The sequence below is a fragment of the Pleuronectes platessa genome, chromosome 5 (assembly GCF_947347685.1).
Source record: "Pleuronectes platessa chromosome 5, fPlePla1.1, whole genome shotgun sequence".
Classification (NCBI taxonomy): Eukaryota; Metazoa; Chordata; class Actinopteri; order Pleuronectiformes; family Pleuronectidae; genus Pleuronectes; species Pleuronectes platessa.
In genome coordinates this window covers 25134218-25152897 of record NC_070630.1, presented here as the reverse complement: position 1 = coordinate 25152897, position 18680 = coordinate 25134218, and the positions used below count along the sequence as shown (strand labels likewise).

Genomic DNA, 18680 nt, shown 5'->3' with positions numbered 1-18680 from the left:
ACTGTCAAGCCCGACCCCGCCGGCCTGGCAGCCCCAGTTTATAATCGCTAAAGTAGCACACAAAGCACACAATTTATTCCTCTGCATAGTGACATTATAGTTGCATCAGTGTAGTAAGGCGACAAGAATGAGCTCAGTCCTTATTTGAATTCTAGTTTCTTTCTTTATTGTTAAGCAGCTGAAAGTGCAGGTGATGTTCTGCACTCTGCTGTCTACTGCCTAACTGGAACCACTTCTGGAGCAGATGGAACTGCAATGCTGCTCCGCACCACAAGGCATCTGCTCATGTGCAGGTGCACTGTGGTTTGTGTGTGTGTGGGAATGTTCCTGTAATTTATGTACATGTATCTTTGTGAGGACATTTTGACAGGTCCGCACTTTTTCAAGGGGCTTTTTGAGGGTTAAGACCTGGTTTTAGGGTTAGGGTATGTGTTCAGCATTTAGTTTGAATGGTTAGGGGGGGGCTAGGGGATGTATTAAGTCAATTAGTTTCCTCGATAAGATAGAAGTATAAACATGGATGTGTGTGTGTGCGTGTTACCCCAGGACTCACATCTGGCTCCTACAATAACAGACGGCTCTGGGTCAGTGTGGCAGGTCCATGAATGACGAGCACTGCAGTGATGGATTATAGTGTGTCTGAATGCCTGTGTGTGAGTGTGTGTGTTGAGTGCATGTGTGTACTCACACGCCCGTGTGAATCAGGTCACCTCCACTCCCTCCTGACCATCCCGAGTTTCTTCTTCACCTCCTCTCTCCTTTTACCTAGCCCTCCTTCTCAGCGGTAGTTCTCTGCAAAGGTCGTTAGCACAGTGAGAGGAGCCACAACTCCGTAAGAGTCAGGAACTAGCTCAACACACATACGCGTGAACATATACGCTGAATGATTGTAAAATATTAGACATGCTTCCTATCGCAGCACACTTGTGGCACTTGATTTTGTTTCTTCTGTCAAATACACCACAGTGTACCTGGCAAACGCCCTGTGCTGTGTAATAATGTGTAGGAGCGGTTCTGCAGTCTGCTGCAATTGATGTTTCTTCCCTTAGTTGACAAGCGGTGTCCAAAACAAAGTTTATTTTTCTCACCTGTCATTGTCTTTTGGTCGAAATGTAAGCGAATGATGAAATGTAATCACATATTACATTTCCCCTAACCGACAGTTTCATTTTGACTACTTTGAGTGACACAACTTGATCCAAAACAATGGGAATGAAGGGAATTGAATCTATCTGCATCACATCTCTTGTGGGTTCTCCTAAGGTTCTGTACACGCATGTAGTCAAATGGCAGAAATTAAGAATTTGTAAGTCAATTTGAAATGTAACGTAATCCTGCAAACTAAAAGTCAAACAGTAATTTTGTAATAATCCGTCCTGTAGTTTTTGCTTAATCCTGGTTAAAGATAGACAAACAAGGGGGACACATAACCTCCATGGCTGAGGAAATAAATAACCATTAGGTCAAAAATGCTGCTGGGATGGTTCTAATAAGGCTCTCTGTTAGCAAGAGAATTGAAGTACTTCTCTTTCTCTGAAAAGTGTAAAATGTCCAACCACACTGCCAGAGATCCTGCCATATGTTTCCCCCTTTGTATTTATGTTTTCAAAAGTCAACTTAAAGTCTTAAATGCACTTGTTCTTGTCTGCATCTAACTGTGCCTTGCCTGCATCACCTTATCTTGTTTTTATGTTAAGTAATTTCCGTACCTACGTTTTTCTTTTCTTGTCTCTTCTTTGTTTGTCTCATTTAAATAATGTAAAGTGTATTATGCGTAGGGCACCGATGGTTGGACATCATGTGATCAATTTACGTAACATAAAGTGAGAAGAAGAAGAGAAACCCGGAGCCTTGGGGCCTGATGGGGACCGGCGCTGTCCTTTATGAAACCTGTTAGGTTTAGACAACTGGATGATAATCACAAGCGTTTAAAACAGACCTGTTGAAACTGCATTCAGCGGAAGAATGCACCACGGGGAGTGTTATTGTTGTCATCTATATTTATGACAAAAGCAGTAGTAGCCAAATTAATGCATGGCTAAATCGGGCACCAGGGGCAGCCCCGCCGAATGGAACAGGGGGTGGTCGTCTGGTCAGGTTGTCAGCACGGGTATGAATAGTAAAAAATAACTCCGAGCTGTTTGGTATTTCCGCTGTTGACTGGTTGGTTGGCTCCTGTGTATGTTTGTGAGTGTGTTTAAGCGCATATGGGGACAAACATTTGTCACATCCCATCTCTCCTCTCCCTCATCACTGGTTCACTCTGCTGTGCCACTGGCTGTTGAGCTGAACGTTTTCTGTATACATTTGTAAAAATGTGAACCTAACAAGTGCGCAGTACGATGCCTTCAAGGCGTTGACTGAAAAGTCAGACTTCAGAGTTGACTGCACATATGTTTTGGACAAAAATGTTAATATGTTGGGATTGGAAATGTGAATTTCACTCTGGTTTTCCCCAAATTAAACTAGTGGTCTAGTTATATGATGCTGCTTTGTATTCTATTTAAGTAATTGTTTTGGACCTTAATATGAACTCATGAGCACATGATGGTAATTATTGACGCATTGTGAACTCAGTGAGTGACGTCTTTCACAGTCACAGATTTAATGAAGTCCAGTTAATAATATACTCAAACCTTTGCTCAGATTTAAAGAACTACTGCAGTGTGTGTTTTAAACCAGTGAGTTTGGAACAGAATGGACGCTCCTGTTCTGTGTTTGTGCTCCGGACGTACTTCAGAATTATTCATTGTTTTTAGTGAGTCCTACCAAAACAGTCAAACAACTGCAATATAATGTCACGTGTTACTGTTTGCATAGCTATTTATGTGTAGAGTTTTTTGTATACAGTCTATGGTGCAGAGTGAAGTTACAAAACTTTCAAATGGAACCTGTTTTTTTGCACCAATTTTATATGTTTAGGTATAAGTTCGACATAAAATGAAACAGATTTGAATTGAACTTAATTTGCTTTATCGCTGTTCATGTCAAGTTTGAGAGACTTATAATTGGTGCTATTTTTTATACTTTTCATTTCAGAGGTCTATTAGACAGGCAGAAAAAAAAATGTTGTGCTTTAACTTTGTAGAGTACTTGCCAAAGAGTAACTAATTATATGACTAATATGATTGATTGCAGCACCCATGACCCTCTTGAGTGTCCATGTCCGTCTGGTCCAGTGAAAAAAAAAAAATCCAAGATGACCTGATGGTGTTTTTGGTCCTCTGGCTGCCAGATGCCAGCCACTGCCGGAGATAATCCGGGGACATAGAAGAAAATGTCAAACTCAGTCCACAGACTCACTGTTAGCACATTGTCCCGCCCCAACCAACTGCAAAGCGCTGTTTGCGTGTTTGTTCTGCTTTGATTTATGTTTAATGTATCATAAGATAAGATGAATGGATCGTGAGGTAAGAGTTCCACCTACAGACAGACAGACATTTGTGGTTCTATCTAAGATATGAATACTGTGAAAATGAATCTAAATGAATTGGTTAATCTGACACAGGCAACAGGATTAAAGGGTTGAGTTTGGACCAAATGGCATACAACCCTTCCAATCAACTCCATGCTAGTATTTATTGTAGCTAGTATGTGTCCTTATAGTAACTCAGTTTCAAACCCTAGCTGTGGGAGTTCTCTGTATTGTCAAGGCTTTCAGTCTTTTTTTAGGGCACACGGTTCAAAATTTGAGAAGTGGATGTTTTTCAAACTGTGAAAACCACTGGAATCCATTGACAAAATGAAGGCTACATTTGGTTTTTAAGAAGAGCTCATGAAAAATGTCCTCAGATAAAATTGAGGTTGCTAGAATTAATATTTCATTCATAACCCCATGATTACCTAAAACTATGTCATTATGTATTTTATCTGTTAAACGGACTCTTTTAACAGGAAGAGAGAAAAGACACAAGTGAGTCGACATTTTTAGTAATGCTTTATGAAAATCTGAGTTGTAAGAAGGTGAAAGGTTTTTAAGGAAATCTCTAACTTATGGACTCAGTTGTAAATTCATCTGTTTATATGATAATACTATATAAATTTGTATTACATGTGTGGAAAGTTATCAGGAAAAGTCATTTTATCCTCTGCACCAGCGATGAAGACAGTAAAGGACATTATTATATAGTTCTCTATTTTATTTGACAAGAAATGTGTGCTTGCACTAATTCAGGCGGCCCAACTTTGACCCTGTATTCCTTGCCGGTACAGTGGTACCATGAGCGTGTATCTGTGAGGGCATTACCTTAATGTTGCCTGTGGCTTGAATGTAAGCACACAGGGGAGTAATGTCTCAGCTTCTTGCATTTCAAAGCTGTTTTATAGCTAATATATGTTGGTTGTGAAGATCCCATCCGTGCTGCAAAGTGCCATACCAAGAGGCCCCAGGCCTGTGGGGTCTTTATTATACACATTTGCCTTGAAATTCAATAGAAAGAGAGACAAAGTGAGAGAGACGGATATTAATTTATGTCAAGTGGGGACTACAAAGCAGATTTAAATTGCATCTGTATTAACAGAAATACAGCGGTAATTCCCAAAAATCTAAGCTCTTGTCGCTTCCTTTTAATAGAAATAAGCAGTGGGTCATTGAAGCTTTTTATGTTGGGTTTTTATTGACGTCTGTGGCTTGTGGCATTTCCTTCTCCCCTAATTATTTACTCTGCCCTTACCTTCCTTCATGGTTTCAGATCCGAAACTGTAAAGATAAAAACATGCATCCATGATAACGAGGAAGATGATGAGCACAAACAGAAAATGATGGCGATGACGAAGATGCAAGGAAAAGACATATGACTCGGGGAGACAAAGAATGTAGGAAAGCTGAAGATAAGAAATGTCTCACAGGGGAGGAATAAATTAAGAAATGTGCAACTACTGACTGCAATTACAGTGCTTTCTTGTCCATGGCCTGCTAATTGCGAGAACAGAGGCAAAATTCAGATTAGAAGGTAGGCCCTGGAGATAGGCCTGTAGCTCTCCAGTCCCCAGAGAGAACCTAATCCAGGGAATTGCTGTGTTCATACAAAACAATGAGGTGGTCTACATTATTCATCTCTGGGAGTGAGAAACAGAGAAGCAGCAGGAGAAGTGGGTGGCGTAAAACGGGAGCGGTGGTGGAGAGATAAGATATGGAGGCATGCTGGACTGCTTGGGAGAATAACTATTTAAATTTCTGTACAGCTGTGTGGGTATGTGTGTGTGTGTATGTGTGTTCAATCTTTTCACAATGTGCACTTTTTATAAAGCTTATTCATAAGTGTGCTGGTTGCCAGCACATTTACTCACTTATTTGTGGATTGAATCCTTTTCAAAATCTCCAGTCACATGCAATTTACCAAAATGGCATTTTTTGCCTTTTAGCTCATGGTGCTGCTGCGCTGTGACAGCTGTGCAAGAAATCGCCCTGTTGTAAAACTGTAATTGCTGCATTTGATTCCAGAGGGTGTTAGACTGTTTGGGTGTGTTCGAAAAAGGCTATGTATCTTTGCCATATATCAAAGCAGGGTTATAGATCAGAAAATGATCTAAAATAATCCAAACATCTGGCCACCATGTCATTATCAGTAAATAGCTGCATGTTTGAAGGCTAAATACAGAGACCATAGACCATATTCACCAATCACAATTTGTCTCATAGGGCTTAACAAAGTGTGACATCCTCTGTCCTTAACCCTCATAACTGAGGTATGTTCCTCCAACCTCTAGATATACCTCTTACTCATAGGACTCTAACAGTTCCTGTTTGAAGCTGTACTTGTGTGTACTGCAGGATTAATGCACGCATCATTCTCAGCAGGGGCTTCCTGTGAAAGTCACGAACAATTCACCAAGATTTACAATGTGTTTAAGGTCACACGTATGCTCCCATTAAATGTCCTCAGGTTTGCATCCTGCTGGGGAATATCTTAAGGGCACGCTGGTTTCTCTTCCTCATTTGGAGCCTGTTGTTTCACATGTTGGTCTGTTTATCATGTAGATAAATAGTTCTGAATTAAAGATGTACCGTTTTAATCGAAGGTGCACATTTTTATATACTTATTGATAAAACTGAAAATTCAATTACTAAACACTTAGCTGCTTGTGTAATCATGAAGGTTCTAAGTTTTTAAGGTTTAAATACAAACATGTTTGTCACCATTCGGAAATGACGGGTATGAAATGTGCAGCTTTATTTGGTTTGGTAAATGGTTGCATGACACTCAGAGGTCTGACAGATGAGTCAAGCAAAAACCAACTGAGATGCAGTGATTTTGTAATTTCACTAATTCTGCCAAGGTCTTGTTAAGCTGACAGTGTTTGTTAGTCATGTAGCGTTTTGGCAGATTTGAATATGCACTCGTTAAAGGGGGTGCCAGCTTCGATTAAAGACAATTCAGATAGCTTAATTAAACTGATCAGTCTCATAAAATAAGTCATCAGTTCCTATTTCAGCAGATTTCCATTTTCTTCTTAAAATGACACGAGTGGGCAATGCTTCATAAAGAAAATGTATTTACAATAACGCCTAACAAGTAGCCCCTGGTCAAATGGGGACCATAGTGGAGGGAATGTGTTTAAATTATGTTCTATATGGTTGGTAAACAGATGCTAAAATGCCAAGGAATAAAATTATAAGGATTAACCGACATTGACCTGGATATTAAAGGCAGCATAGAAATTCTCAGTTAAGCCTACTGGGATTAGTGATATAGAGTCTTCCTTGGCTGGAAACCAAACCAGTAGTTGTTGGGCCTGTAACCTTTCTTTTGAATATAGATTGGCTCTTCCCAGAGGCGTCATCGTCTGCTTGACAATCAAGGTGCTAGCAGCAGTCTGTGCTGTTCCAGGGTTTCGGACCTGCCAGCGGCTGCCTCATTTTGGCACTAGCAATGTCTTGTTTTACACGATCTTGAGTAGGCGTGCAGGTGGCCTATGACTGCTGGGTTGGTGTGGGAAAACACGCTGACTAACTTTAATTACTGTACTGGACTGCTGCTAGGAAAGATCTAGAAGAAACTGTGGTTGGCATCTCCTACAATGTAGTAAGTAAAGTTGTGGTAAAGGTATCTACAAGAAAAATGTGCTGAACAGATCTCTGAGGCACCGTTCTGGCTAAATGTGCTTTTGATTTGGCTCGGGGTAAAAGTTAAAGATTGTGCAAGAAAAAGAATAAAGATTCCAAGGTCCAAAGTACACAAGAGCAGAACGAAAGCAAAAGAAGTGCCAAAGTGTCAGATATACCAATAGCTTAAGGTTATGCACCTCACGTTTTGACTGTTATTCCCAGGAGGCCAAGCCTAAGTCTGAGGGGCATTCATATTTGTGTTTAATCTATATTGATTAAAACAAGTGTACTGCCTACTATGAGAGGGGCGGTGGACTAGTGGCAGAAAAATTGGACTATGGGCAGAAAGCTACGGACATCGGACTGGAAGGTCTTTGGTTTGACTCCTCGCAGTGACAATAAAAAACATACCTGGATGGACAACTCCTGGATCTGTTCCAAAGTCCAAAGAGCACTCTCCCTACCCCCACTGTCTAAGTGCCCCTGAGCAAGGAACCTTACTCCCCCATCATCTGCTCCCCTGGCGCTGTGCATGGCTGCCCACTGCTCTGTGCGTCCTGCGATGTTCACCAGATGGGTCAAAAGCAGAGGACAAATTTCCCTGATCTGCATGTAGTCTGACTGTGTATGTGTTGGGATCAATAAATGTATCTTATCTTATTTCACTGTCAATGAATGCATGGTAATTAAAAATAGTCACACGTAAGATAGATGATGTTTAGGGTATAGCATGCTGTTAATGAATCAGAATGTCATCTCTTTGCCGCAAACCTTGGCCGACTACTTTTTATAAAGGTGGATTTGCGGACAACCAACCCTCCGATTCGTGGTCGATCCACTCCTCCTCCTAAGCCACAGTTGAGCATCACAACTGAATAACTTGATTTGACCAGTTTTGAAACTGACGAGCCTGCACTAGTTCTCCTGCCACTATACTTGAAGCTACTTCTTGCCAGAAAGTCTGAAATGCTGTCTAAGCTGTTCACAAGATGGTGCCTATAACAAATGGGGGTAGGGGCGTTAAGTGGGGCAGTGATGGTCCTGTCCTCTACTTACAGTGACCTTTCTTGGACCACACCCATCTATGAACTCTTTGTAGCCTTCATTTTAATCACATCTACACACTTTATTTTAAGTGATTGTGATTTTATTGCACTGACAAAGACAGACACATAGTATAAAACACCGGCTTTAGTAATCAGAGCTGCTTCTGTGGTACTTCCAGCTGCAGTAGCTGTCAGCAGGACCGCACACACACACACAAACAGACTCACAAGGTGAAAAGAATCCTACCCCCACAGTAACGGCTAGTTAAAAATAAATGTGTGCATCAATTTCACACCACTCCTTTTAATTTATGTGGACGGTCCTCAGAGTAATTTAGTGTGTGGAACAGCGAATGCATATTCTGAGAGTCTTAATTAGTCATCCATTTCTTCTTGAAATGCATCCCATAATTTAGCAGCTGAAACACAGCAACTTAAGTGTGGGGTAGCTGTGTGATGCTGGCGTGGATTCACTTTTCCATGGACTCATGGAGCTTCTTTTTTTTGATCACAAGGACGCACTCCTTCCATCTATCAGACTGCACATCCTTGTACCTCTGCAAGGAATTCATCTTGTCTCCCTTCGATTTTCACCTTCAACATTACAACAGCAGCCCAACCAATCCTCCACAGCAAGGTCTCTCTGTACCCTCACACTCTAATGGAACTGAAACGCGAGGGGAGGGATGACCCTCCTCAACTCAAAGCAGTTCTTCCACAGAAAGATTAAGGAGACATTGTGTGTGTTGGTTGGGGGGGGGGGGCAGTGTGCAGTCTCCTCCTGTAGATGAGATAATGTGCTGGAGGCGGCGGTTAGACTTGTGGTCACACAGATGTGCTGCGACTCAGGGTGTGATTAGCTTTCTTAAAACAGGAGAACTGAGGCATTTGCATCAGAGATTTACCGACAGTTAATGCAACTTCTTTCGCTTAAAAAAATAAAATACAATACCTTTCACAACAAACACTGATGCCGTTTGTCCTGCTAATCCTGTGTGAAATACAGAGTATAGTGGAGTGGCTATAGAGTGGTATATCTCATGATACAATACATACGTTGTAATAGAACTATAACCGTGTAATTGCGGTTTGGCTGACTTTCTCTTATAAATCTATGGCCCATGTCCATATGGAATACAGTTTTATGCAGGAACGCTATACAGGGGTTTATGCTGACCATTTCCTTTTGTATTTCAGCTTTGAATGAAATGACACAACTGGCAGTTAGGCGCTATTACTCAATGTAAGGGAGCTGGAAACAAAGAGAAATGAAAGTTGCTTTCTGCATCATATACCTCAGCATAATGATGTTGTTTGGGAAGATGTGTGCAATTACACCTTGGCTGGGTCATTTGCAGGCTACGTATTACTGCACAGCCCACTCGTCTCCAAAAATCCCATTTCCTTTTTACCCATGCTCCGTAACGAAATGTTTGTGGTTTTACCTCCGCAGATCCAAATCTGTGTCCTCGCTGCTCACGAGGCAGCCATGAAATATTTGAAGTGCGGCTTGGGATCATAACAGCTTCTGGCAAAAGCACATATTGATGGAAAGTTTGAGACGCAGAGGAAAACCCAGCAGAAAACTGAAAACATGTAGCTGTTTGTGAGATAATCCAACCATGATGCACAAGCTCACCCGGCAAAAAAAAATACACATTATGTTTATCAGACAAAACAAATGATCAGAGGAGAAAACAGCCAGTTAGATATGATCACATTACACAGCACTAGAGGACTTCAGATCCGGAGAGCACATAACAAGCTGTTTAAAATCCCTCTTCACATATAAAGCAGCTCTGAGGTTCACACAAAGAAGCCAACATCAGAACTGCAGCTCAGTCAGACACCTGCTCATACCCAGTTCCTTTCACAGGCCAGCTGAAGTATTGTCAAGGTTGGGCGTTAAATCAAAGACGCCCTGGAAGGGGCTATTTCAAAAGCTTTTTACCTCAATTCTGGAAACTTAATGTGCCCTTTGAAGTATGTTTTGTTCCTCTTGTTATATGCAAGTAGGTGTAGGCCGCCTGTGCAGGTAGGCATCACGCCAGAGAAACCAGGCTTCATTGGGAATGCTGCGCACATTACTGAGATGTTAATCTAACTAAAGGCATTGAGTGGGAAAAAAATACTAGGATAAAGACCCAAAGGTGATCATTTGTCACTTTGCTCCCTTGCCAGCAATTCCTTACACCCCAAAAGCCACAACATTTAAGCTAATTGCCTGTTTTAATGTTGTGGCTGATCGGTGTAAAGAAATGTTTGAAGAAATGCTCAGCCCCAGATTGGTGCCTCACGTATTATGAGGCATGCTGGATAGTAGTGCATTATTATAGAAAAGGGTTTCAGCAGTTGTCTTAAAATAAACAAAAATTCACTAAAGTGTTTACAGTGTTGTTTTCCTGCTGACTTTGAACTTTAACCTTAGCCCGCTGTATTCAATATACAGAGCTGTGTGCCAATCTTTAGCTGTTTTTTTTTGTTTCTGCTGACGGAGAAAAAGAGGACTGGAGAGCAAGAGGCTTCAGGCCAAGGTGTGTTATATTGGGCGTGTGGTGTTGCAGTTTAGTGCTGAGTGTGTTGCTGGATATCCTTTTTCCTGCATATTGTGCATTTTGCTGCCAAGACGCAGGTTTTGATAGGACTGTCAGGACAAATTATACAGAAAGGATAACTTTGTCCTACCTCTTGTCTCAGTGTTTCTGTCCCTTACACATACTCTATGTGTATGTATGTGGGGATGGGTGGGCATGCGCTGCTGAGACAGCCTACTCTGGTTTGACATAGAACGTATTTGGTTTGGAAATAAATAAATATAAAAAAGGATCCAAGGGGCGAGCCCGGCTCATTGATCTTCTATAGCTCACGACAGAGCTGAGGGCCATTTGTTTTCATGCAGAGGTTAGATACTGCACAACTGAGGCGGATGGAGAAACAGAATCCCATTATAGATCCTCCTCTTGTTGTAACTGTTGTGGTGTTTGTGTTTCATGGGCCAGTATCGATCCAGGGACCCTAAGATGGAGAGTCGACTTGGAGCTGAATTCACCTATGGGGAGGTTTATTCCAAAATGACATGAACAGTTAGGAAATACAAAAGAGCCACTTGAACAATTACTGACCGGACAGAAAAGATATTCCAAATCGTAATCACAGGAATGGCTTATGCGTAAAGTTTCAGTTTACTTTCATCACCCATCATTATTGAATGACTTCAATGGAAGGTAGAAGAAGTGCGGTGACACTTTCCCTCATCTAAATGTGTTTCTTCACTTTGAGCCTCTGGAGGACGAGTGGATGCTGCTGCAGCTCGGTCCGCTGATGGAGTTTGAAAACGTTATTCATATTTAAAATAACTTCTCAGTATATATATATACAAGGCCCATGGGGGACTTCATTGATTGCTTCACATTTTACAAAATGTCAGAATAGGGGCACTGTATAAGCCGAGGCTGAGATAATGCACCAACGTGATGCTGCTGTTGTTGCTGCTGTTGTTGCTGCTGTGGCCAGGAAACACAGCTCGGCAAGCTGGGACCTCAAATGCCTGAAGTGATCTGTTTTCCTTCCCCTGCTGTGAGGTCTGAAGTTGACCTTTACACTTCAAATCAAATCCTGCATGTTCCCACAGGCACAATGTTGAGGGCTGCCACCAAAATGAAGTGAAACATTTGGCTTTGATGCAGCAGTGTGTTTGCTGGCAAGCCAAGGTTGTTGCTCGGTGTCCCACATTATACACCGCTACCTGCAGTGCTTGTGCTGGGTTATATGGGTTATTGTTTGTTAGCTTGTGTGTGTGTGTGTGTGTGTCACTCCTGAGTCTGGTCCCATTTCTGAGATACCTGCCAGTATTAGAATAGGCTATGTAAAATTAAATTTTTTATACAAAATGTTTTCATATTAATTGTTGTTTGAAATATTTTGTTTAAGGCTGTTTGCTGTTTAATTCTAAAGCTACACACTATTCCATATCTTTGTAAACTCTTCAAACAATCATAAATACCTGCTTTCGGTAAGAATGTGTTATGTAGGGTAATGCCATTACATTACAATTCATTTAGCTGATGCTTTCATCCACAGACCCTAACCCTAACCCAGAACATCCAGAATCAAGAAAGTACAATTTCTTCCAAACTAGAGCAAAACTACAAAATGCTATAAGTAAGTGCCCTTTAGGTGCTACTAAATTGTTAGTTTAATTTTTTTTTCATTTTTAAATTTAAATTAAAATTTTTTTTTTATTTAAATTTTTTTGAGGCGGGCCAATTTAAAATGGATGGCGGGCCGCAGATGACCCGCGGGCCGTAGTTTGGACACCCCTGCTTTAAATTGACAACACAGTCTAAGGAAGTTTGGTAATGAGCGTACTGCATATTCTCAAATTTGAATACATAACTTACAGTAAATATCTGGATGACAAAACTCTGACAGAAAGAAACAGCAGATCATGAAATCCAGGTACGACTGTGACGATTAATCCAGATTACACTGATGAAATCCAAGTTACGATATTGGGTCATAAAATACCGTGCTGCCATCATCATTTCATCCATGTGTGGCGGCATCTGCTTCATTAAACACGACACGTACTGATGTTTCTCTCACATTGTTGTTTCAGGAAGGACTGACTTGAGATAAACAACAGGAAACTGGGAAGCTTGTTCACTGTAAATCAAAGGATGTATAACATGCAGTGGGAGGGTGTCAAAATTATCATTGTAAATAATTGCCACACTCTGTTCTTGTACTGTGACACAGGAAGAAAGAATGAAACCGAAATGTCTGTGTTATGACACCTTTTGATATCGTTGTTTACAGTCTACCTCCAGAGTATTTGGGCCAGTCCTTGAATATCTTCCGTCAATGCATCCAAACTGTGCCGTACTATTGCTGCAATAACAATCAAACAAAGTGGTTATTGATGAAAAATGCAAACACAATCATCAAATCTCTGAATCAACAGAACAGGTCTACGTGTCTTGTGATTTTCATTTCACAGCATTTTGTGTTTTGATTTCAGAGTCATGCAAACAGTATGTGGTTTTTTTTGGCTCTGAATTCTTCAGTGTCATTATGGCTACTGAGGAGGGGATAGAGACAGACCACTTCCTAAAGTGCATTAATAAAGTAGCTCTATAGTTGATTGATGCAGACCTTGACTCAAAAATTACAACCAGGTCACGTCACGCTAACACGCATCAGAAATATTTGCAGGTTTGAATACAGCGTTTGGGCCAACCCTGCTGTCTGCATGACGTACGATGTTGTGTGGCTGCCCCGTCGTCAAGCGTGAAGAAGCACAGACACTACATCTAGTTATTATTTCATTAGTCTCTGGTGAATTCCAATAAAAATGGCTTCCTGAAGCGTTCCTCGCTATCAACTTCTTAAGTTGAGCCATAGACTTGAATAATAGATCATGTTCTTCTTTCCCCCTCAAAGAAGTTAATCCCTCTCATGCCATTGTTGTTTCATCATTTGTTAGTCAGAAACTGTGCTACTTTAAATAGCACACCCCAATTATTAATACCCCATCTTAGCACTATATTCACAGTCTCATGCATTCCCACTGCTATACACTTATAAAAAAAAGATATTTTACCTCTAATGCACGGAATAAAAAAGTATTTAATGCTAAAAGCTAACCATGGACCACATTTACATTGTTGTATTTAATAACTTGCAGAATAGTATTCAATTATAAATAGCATGGTATTATATTGTAATATAAAACATTGCTATTTTACATTATAGTTTATATTTTGGACGCCACAGCAAAAAGTACAGCCAATCCTGCTGTCAACACCATGACACCACCCAGCCAAGAGCAACCTACCAGCATGATAATAAGAACTCTGTTTCCCAGTTCTCTCTCTCTGTGTGTGTTTGTGTGTCTGTGTGTGTTAACCAGTGTTGGGTAGAGCGAGGGATCACTGGCCTTTTGTAAGAAACTGGTTGTAACTGCTGTGTCTCAGGCTTCCCTGCCCTACGAGGACGTGCTCTACCTATTATACACACACACACACACACACTCTCAGAGAATCCCTAACTATAGATATAACTAAAAGCCACATGAGAGCCGTTCCTGTATAAATCTGTATGCAGAGCAGTGCCTCCGCTCCTCTTCAGAGCCCAGTAGTCCCTTTTTAAGTGGTCTTAATGCATATGCTCTTTCATAAACTGTGCAATCTCCAGGATAGCAAAAAAAAATCCTCCAGATGCTTTGAAGAAATGGGAACAGGCACTGATTATAAAGGGCAAAGTCGGGAACAGCTCTGCAAGCATGTCTCTCTGAAAACATCTCAGCGCTCCTTCACTAATACATTAGCATTAGCACCTCCATGCACTCGCTGATATCAATTACCTCACTGAAATTCCTTTTCAGCCATTCACAGGCCTGCGTTCCCATTTGCTCTGATCTCGCTGTAAAGCCTACATGTCACAGTAGGCAGCAGCTGCTGTAGGGCTGGCGTCTGGTCTGGTGCTTAAAATCGGCTGATGCTGGAAATAAAGGCTTAAGAACACACAGTCTTACAACGGTTCAGTCGGGCTGCGTTAGTGCTCAGGACAGATGTACTTGTATGTGCACCACAGCGATTGCATTATGGTCAGAGGTAAGGGGGAGTGATCACACAAGTCTGTGCTATATGTTGGCATTTCATACAGTAATCATTTTACATCCGTGTCATATAGTGTATTCATATCCCATATTCTTGCATGTGTGCCTGTGCAGAGTTTATGCACTAGAAATAAAGATTTTTGTGACTGATTCTAACTTATTCACTAAATGCCCCCAGAGACAAAACCAAACCGCGCAAACACTGACAATAATTCACATTAGCATTACTGTAGTTTCTGAACCAAATAAAATGCTAAATGCGCTGCCTAAATTGTTACTCTGCAGTTCATTAAGCACATCGCAGAAGGAGCATTAGATCATGGCATATTAAGCCTGTGCCTGATTGGCAAGTGGTGAAATGAGATGCTCGTTCTGCATTTGTATTTCTGTTGAATTGGAGGCTGCACACCTTCAAAACTCGTGTCCTCGCCCAGACTGAAAGTGGATGTAATTACCTACCAAGATCCAGCCCCATAGCAGGCATGGCAGTCTACACAAGAGGTGATTACTATTGGTTAAGCTATTCACAGCTGAGTTTGCCCTGTTCATGGTCAAGTGTGTGCGCTCTTAGAGTTGTTGTCCTCATCCTTCTTTTCCTATTTAATACGTTCAGTTGTACAAAGCTGGTCAAAATGAGCAGGACTGGAATACAGTTTGTCATGTGTATTGTGTTTTGTAAATGTCACAGGATATTCTAATTGATTGTGGTCTCGATATGGAAATCATAAAATCCCATTGACATTAATTCAAATCAATGCTGTTCACTATTTCAATGACAGATTTCACCAGGCAGCACATTGAACTTGTGTTCACACATAATCATAAGGACAGAAAGTCTCATCCACTCCATGGTCTCATGTAAATGTGCTTAGCAGGAAAATGCTTGAAGTGAGACAGCCTGTATATGGTTAGTTTGAAGACTCATACTGTCGGAAACTGGACTGTCATTTTCTCAAGGGCCAATTTGCCATCTTTTGGTGCTTGAGTCTAAATATATAAGACTTTTTTTTTTCTTTTATGTTCTTCTTTAATGAAAGTATCATCCTGCCAGCTTCACCCCGCAGTCTCTCTGTTACTCAGTCCGCTCTCCGTTGTGTCTCACCAAAAGGGACCTCAGGTGGTGCTGTTGTCCTGACAACCAATGAAGGGAGCATCACACTGCTGGATACTCTGAGAGAGAGAGAGAGAGAGAGAGAGAGAGAGAGAGAGAGAGAGAGAGAGAGAGAGAGAGAGAGAGAGAGAGAGAGAGAGAGAGAGAGAGAGAGAGAGAGAGAGAGAGAGAGAGAGAGAGAGAGAGAGAGAGAGAGAGAGAGAGAGAGGAGGAGGTGGTGGGGATGAACAGAAGCCTGCTTCTCTCCATCTCCGCTGCTGGCTGCTGTGCCGTCCCTTTACGCGGAGAGCATTACGCATCAGTGGACTATAGAGTGAGGACCCCGCACAACGCCGCACGTTTCCGTCCCTACAAACCTTTATCGACAGGTCCATCCGGGTCTGCTTTGGACTTAAGGGCATCCCCTGCGTTTCCCGAGAAGTCTGGACAACTACTCATCTCCCTCCATCCCTGCCTTTTTCTTCCAAATCCTTGGATCTATAGCTCTCGAAAACGCGCGCGCTCCTCTGCTTTAAAATGCAAGCCGGACGCAAATCGTGTTGGAGGCAATTGCAGGCGTCTTTTTTCAGACTGCTATGTCTTATCCCCACAGGATTCCCCGTCCGGAGTGTGGATATGCAGCGGGCCACTGACAACATCACCATCCGCCAGGGCGATACGGCGATCATAAGGTAAGACAAGTCTTTTCGTTTGAAACTTTCCTCTCCTCCTCCGGATGCGCAGCAGCGGCAGCGTCACCTGGAGCAGACAGCTGCGTCCCTCAGGGGGGATCATCACAGGCGGGGGATTTATCCGCGGTAAACTTATAGTTTCCACAAGGTTAGAGAGAAGAAAACAGGGACGTGTAGTGTTAGGATGCGAGTTGGTTGCGACCTGACAAATATCCCTGTATTATCCCTAATGGCTCTGTCGCCTCTTTCGTGAAGTGTATCGTTCTAATTGCAACTCTAATTTCAAATCATATTTTCATGAATTCTGATGTGACCTTACGCATAAATATGACGCAAGTCCCGCATTTAGGGGAATTAAATGGGTGGAGGAAAAACACTTAAATTCCTTCCCCTAGGATGCACACAGCACCGCAGCAGTGATCACGGGGGCTCCCTTATTTCTTGTTATTATAAATTTAAAAAACGAATTCAAGGACCTTTTTCACAAAGTGAGTGGATCACGGTGTAGAGAGACACGTGCATGTCTGTGGGTTAGTGCCGAAGAGAACTAGACAGATAATAGGATGATGGGGAGACTGGGAACTGTGTGTAATGGTTAACATTGTAGGACTCATTTGGGCTGTTTGCAGCCTGCAGGGGACAAAATGTGATTTTTTTTTTTATTATTATTATTAGTTTGCGGCCGTACGCATATAAAGCTCCAATCAACAAAGTCTAGTTTGTGTCTATTGTTATGTGAAGTCAGGTGGTTGCAGCCCCCTTCCCACTTAATCACCTCCTAGTCGTGCAAGCTGTCAACTGTGGTATTGTGATACGGCAGATGTCGGCGACCACGTGACCCTGAGCCGTGTGTTTGGGGCAGGTCAGAAATGCAAGAGGATTAAGATTGGGTTGTTGTTTTTTTTGTTTTTTGTTTTTTCAAACAAGCCGCTTTGCCTCCTCCTCCCCCCAAAGCCCCAGTCCCACTCCTCCACCCCCCTCCACCTCTCAAATGGGATGTAGTACTGTGGGGAAGTCCACTGGTGTAATAGGCTGCACCGAACACTCGATCACATTGATTTTCTCTCTCCCCCTCACTCGGTGCCTGTCCTCCCCCCCCCCCCCACTTCCACGCTGTATTTACAGAGCCGCCACCCGGGCTCGACTAATGAGTGTGAGAATATAGAACACAATTATGGGATAGACCTTTAACACAGCCTGTCGAAAAAGCCTGCACACACACACACACACCAACAGCTCGCACAACAACCGGGCCTCCTCACATGTGCCCTCAGCACACACACACACACTCACTGGCATTCACACAAACTCTGCCCACACTCACACATGCTCAAAAGGAATACATTCCTTTAATGGATTCCTTCGGGCAAACAGGTGCCATCCATTCAGGTACCTGATGATCCAATTAGTCAATTGACTCTGTTACTGTTGAACTCACCAGGGGTCACAGCTATTTGTTTCACTTTCACAAATCCAATTGGCTGCCTCTTTGCTATATTCAGTCTGTTCAGTTTGCTCAAAGGTGACGACGGGCTTTGCGCTCAGAGAGAGTCAAATTGGATTTGCCTTTCCGAGAACGTGCCTGCAACTTAAGTCCACTATTTTACCATCATCTCTGATGAACGCTCGCCGAACAATTATCCGCGGTGATCGCTCAGCGAGGGTCATAATTAGCCTGATGTTCATATATCTGGCAGGCATGGCAGTGATCAGTCTTATTTATCCTCAGTCATGCGACGATAAACGGCAAATCGGATCCCTGTGGCTCTGTTGACAAACAACAACCATTTTTTACACCCAGTTTCCACCCAACAAATAGAGAACTGGAGGTGGGGGGGGGGACACATGAGGGCTGAAACTTGGAGCGGGGTTAGGAGGCCGTCGGCTAGTAATTTGTCGAGCTACACTGTGTATCGGATTCCATAAGCTGGGCTATGTGAATGCTGAGGGGCTATTGGTGACCTGCGGGCGTAATAAGGCCTGTGCTTCACTGGAGCCTGTGGCTGCAGTCGTGACATTCATGGCACAGGGGGGGAGATGCTGGAATGGAGAAACAGCGGGTGGCCCAACAACTGCTGTGACAGGACACATAGACGCAGACCCTGCCACTGGAATGAGAAAGGAAATGTATTTTATTTATACTTGGGGCCAAGAACTGTGTTATGTTGAATAAACTAGCAAACTA

General features: G+C 42.3%; 1 protein-coding gene across 3 annotated transcripts in view; it reads left to right on the top strand.

Annotated features, from left to right (window-relative positions):
• The first annotated feature begins 16007 nt into the window (after nucleotides 1-16007).
• lsamp (limbic system associated membrane protein) overlaps nucleotides 16008-18680 on the top strand; it is a 191615-nt gene continuing 188942 nt past the window's right edge. Inside the window, exons 1-2 of one of the 3 annotated variants that reach the window (XM_053423384.1) lie at nucleotides 16044-16137; nucleotides 16417-16495. In XM_053423384.1, the coding sequence (XP_053279359.1) occupies nucleotides 16440-16495 (56 nt within the window). In that variant the 5' untranslated portion in view covers nucleotides 16044-16137; nucleotides 16417-16439. Of the gene's footprint in view, nucleotides 16496-18680 lie in introns of all 3 variants that reach the window. The other 2 variants (XM_053423382.1, XM_053423383.1) reach the window with 2 other exon arrangements.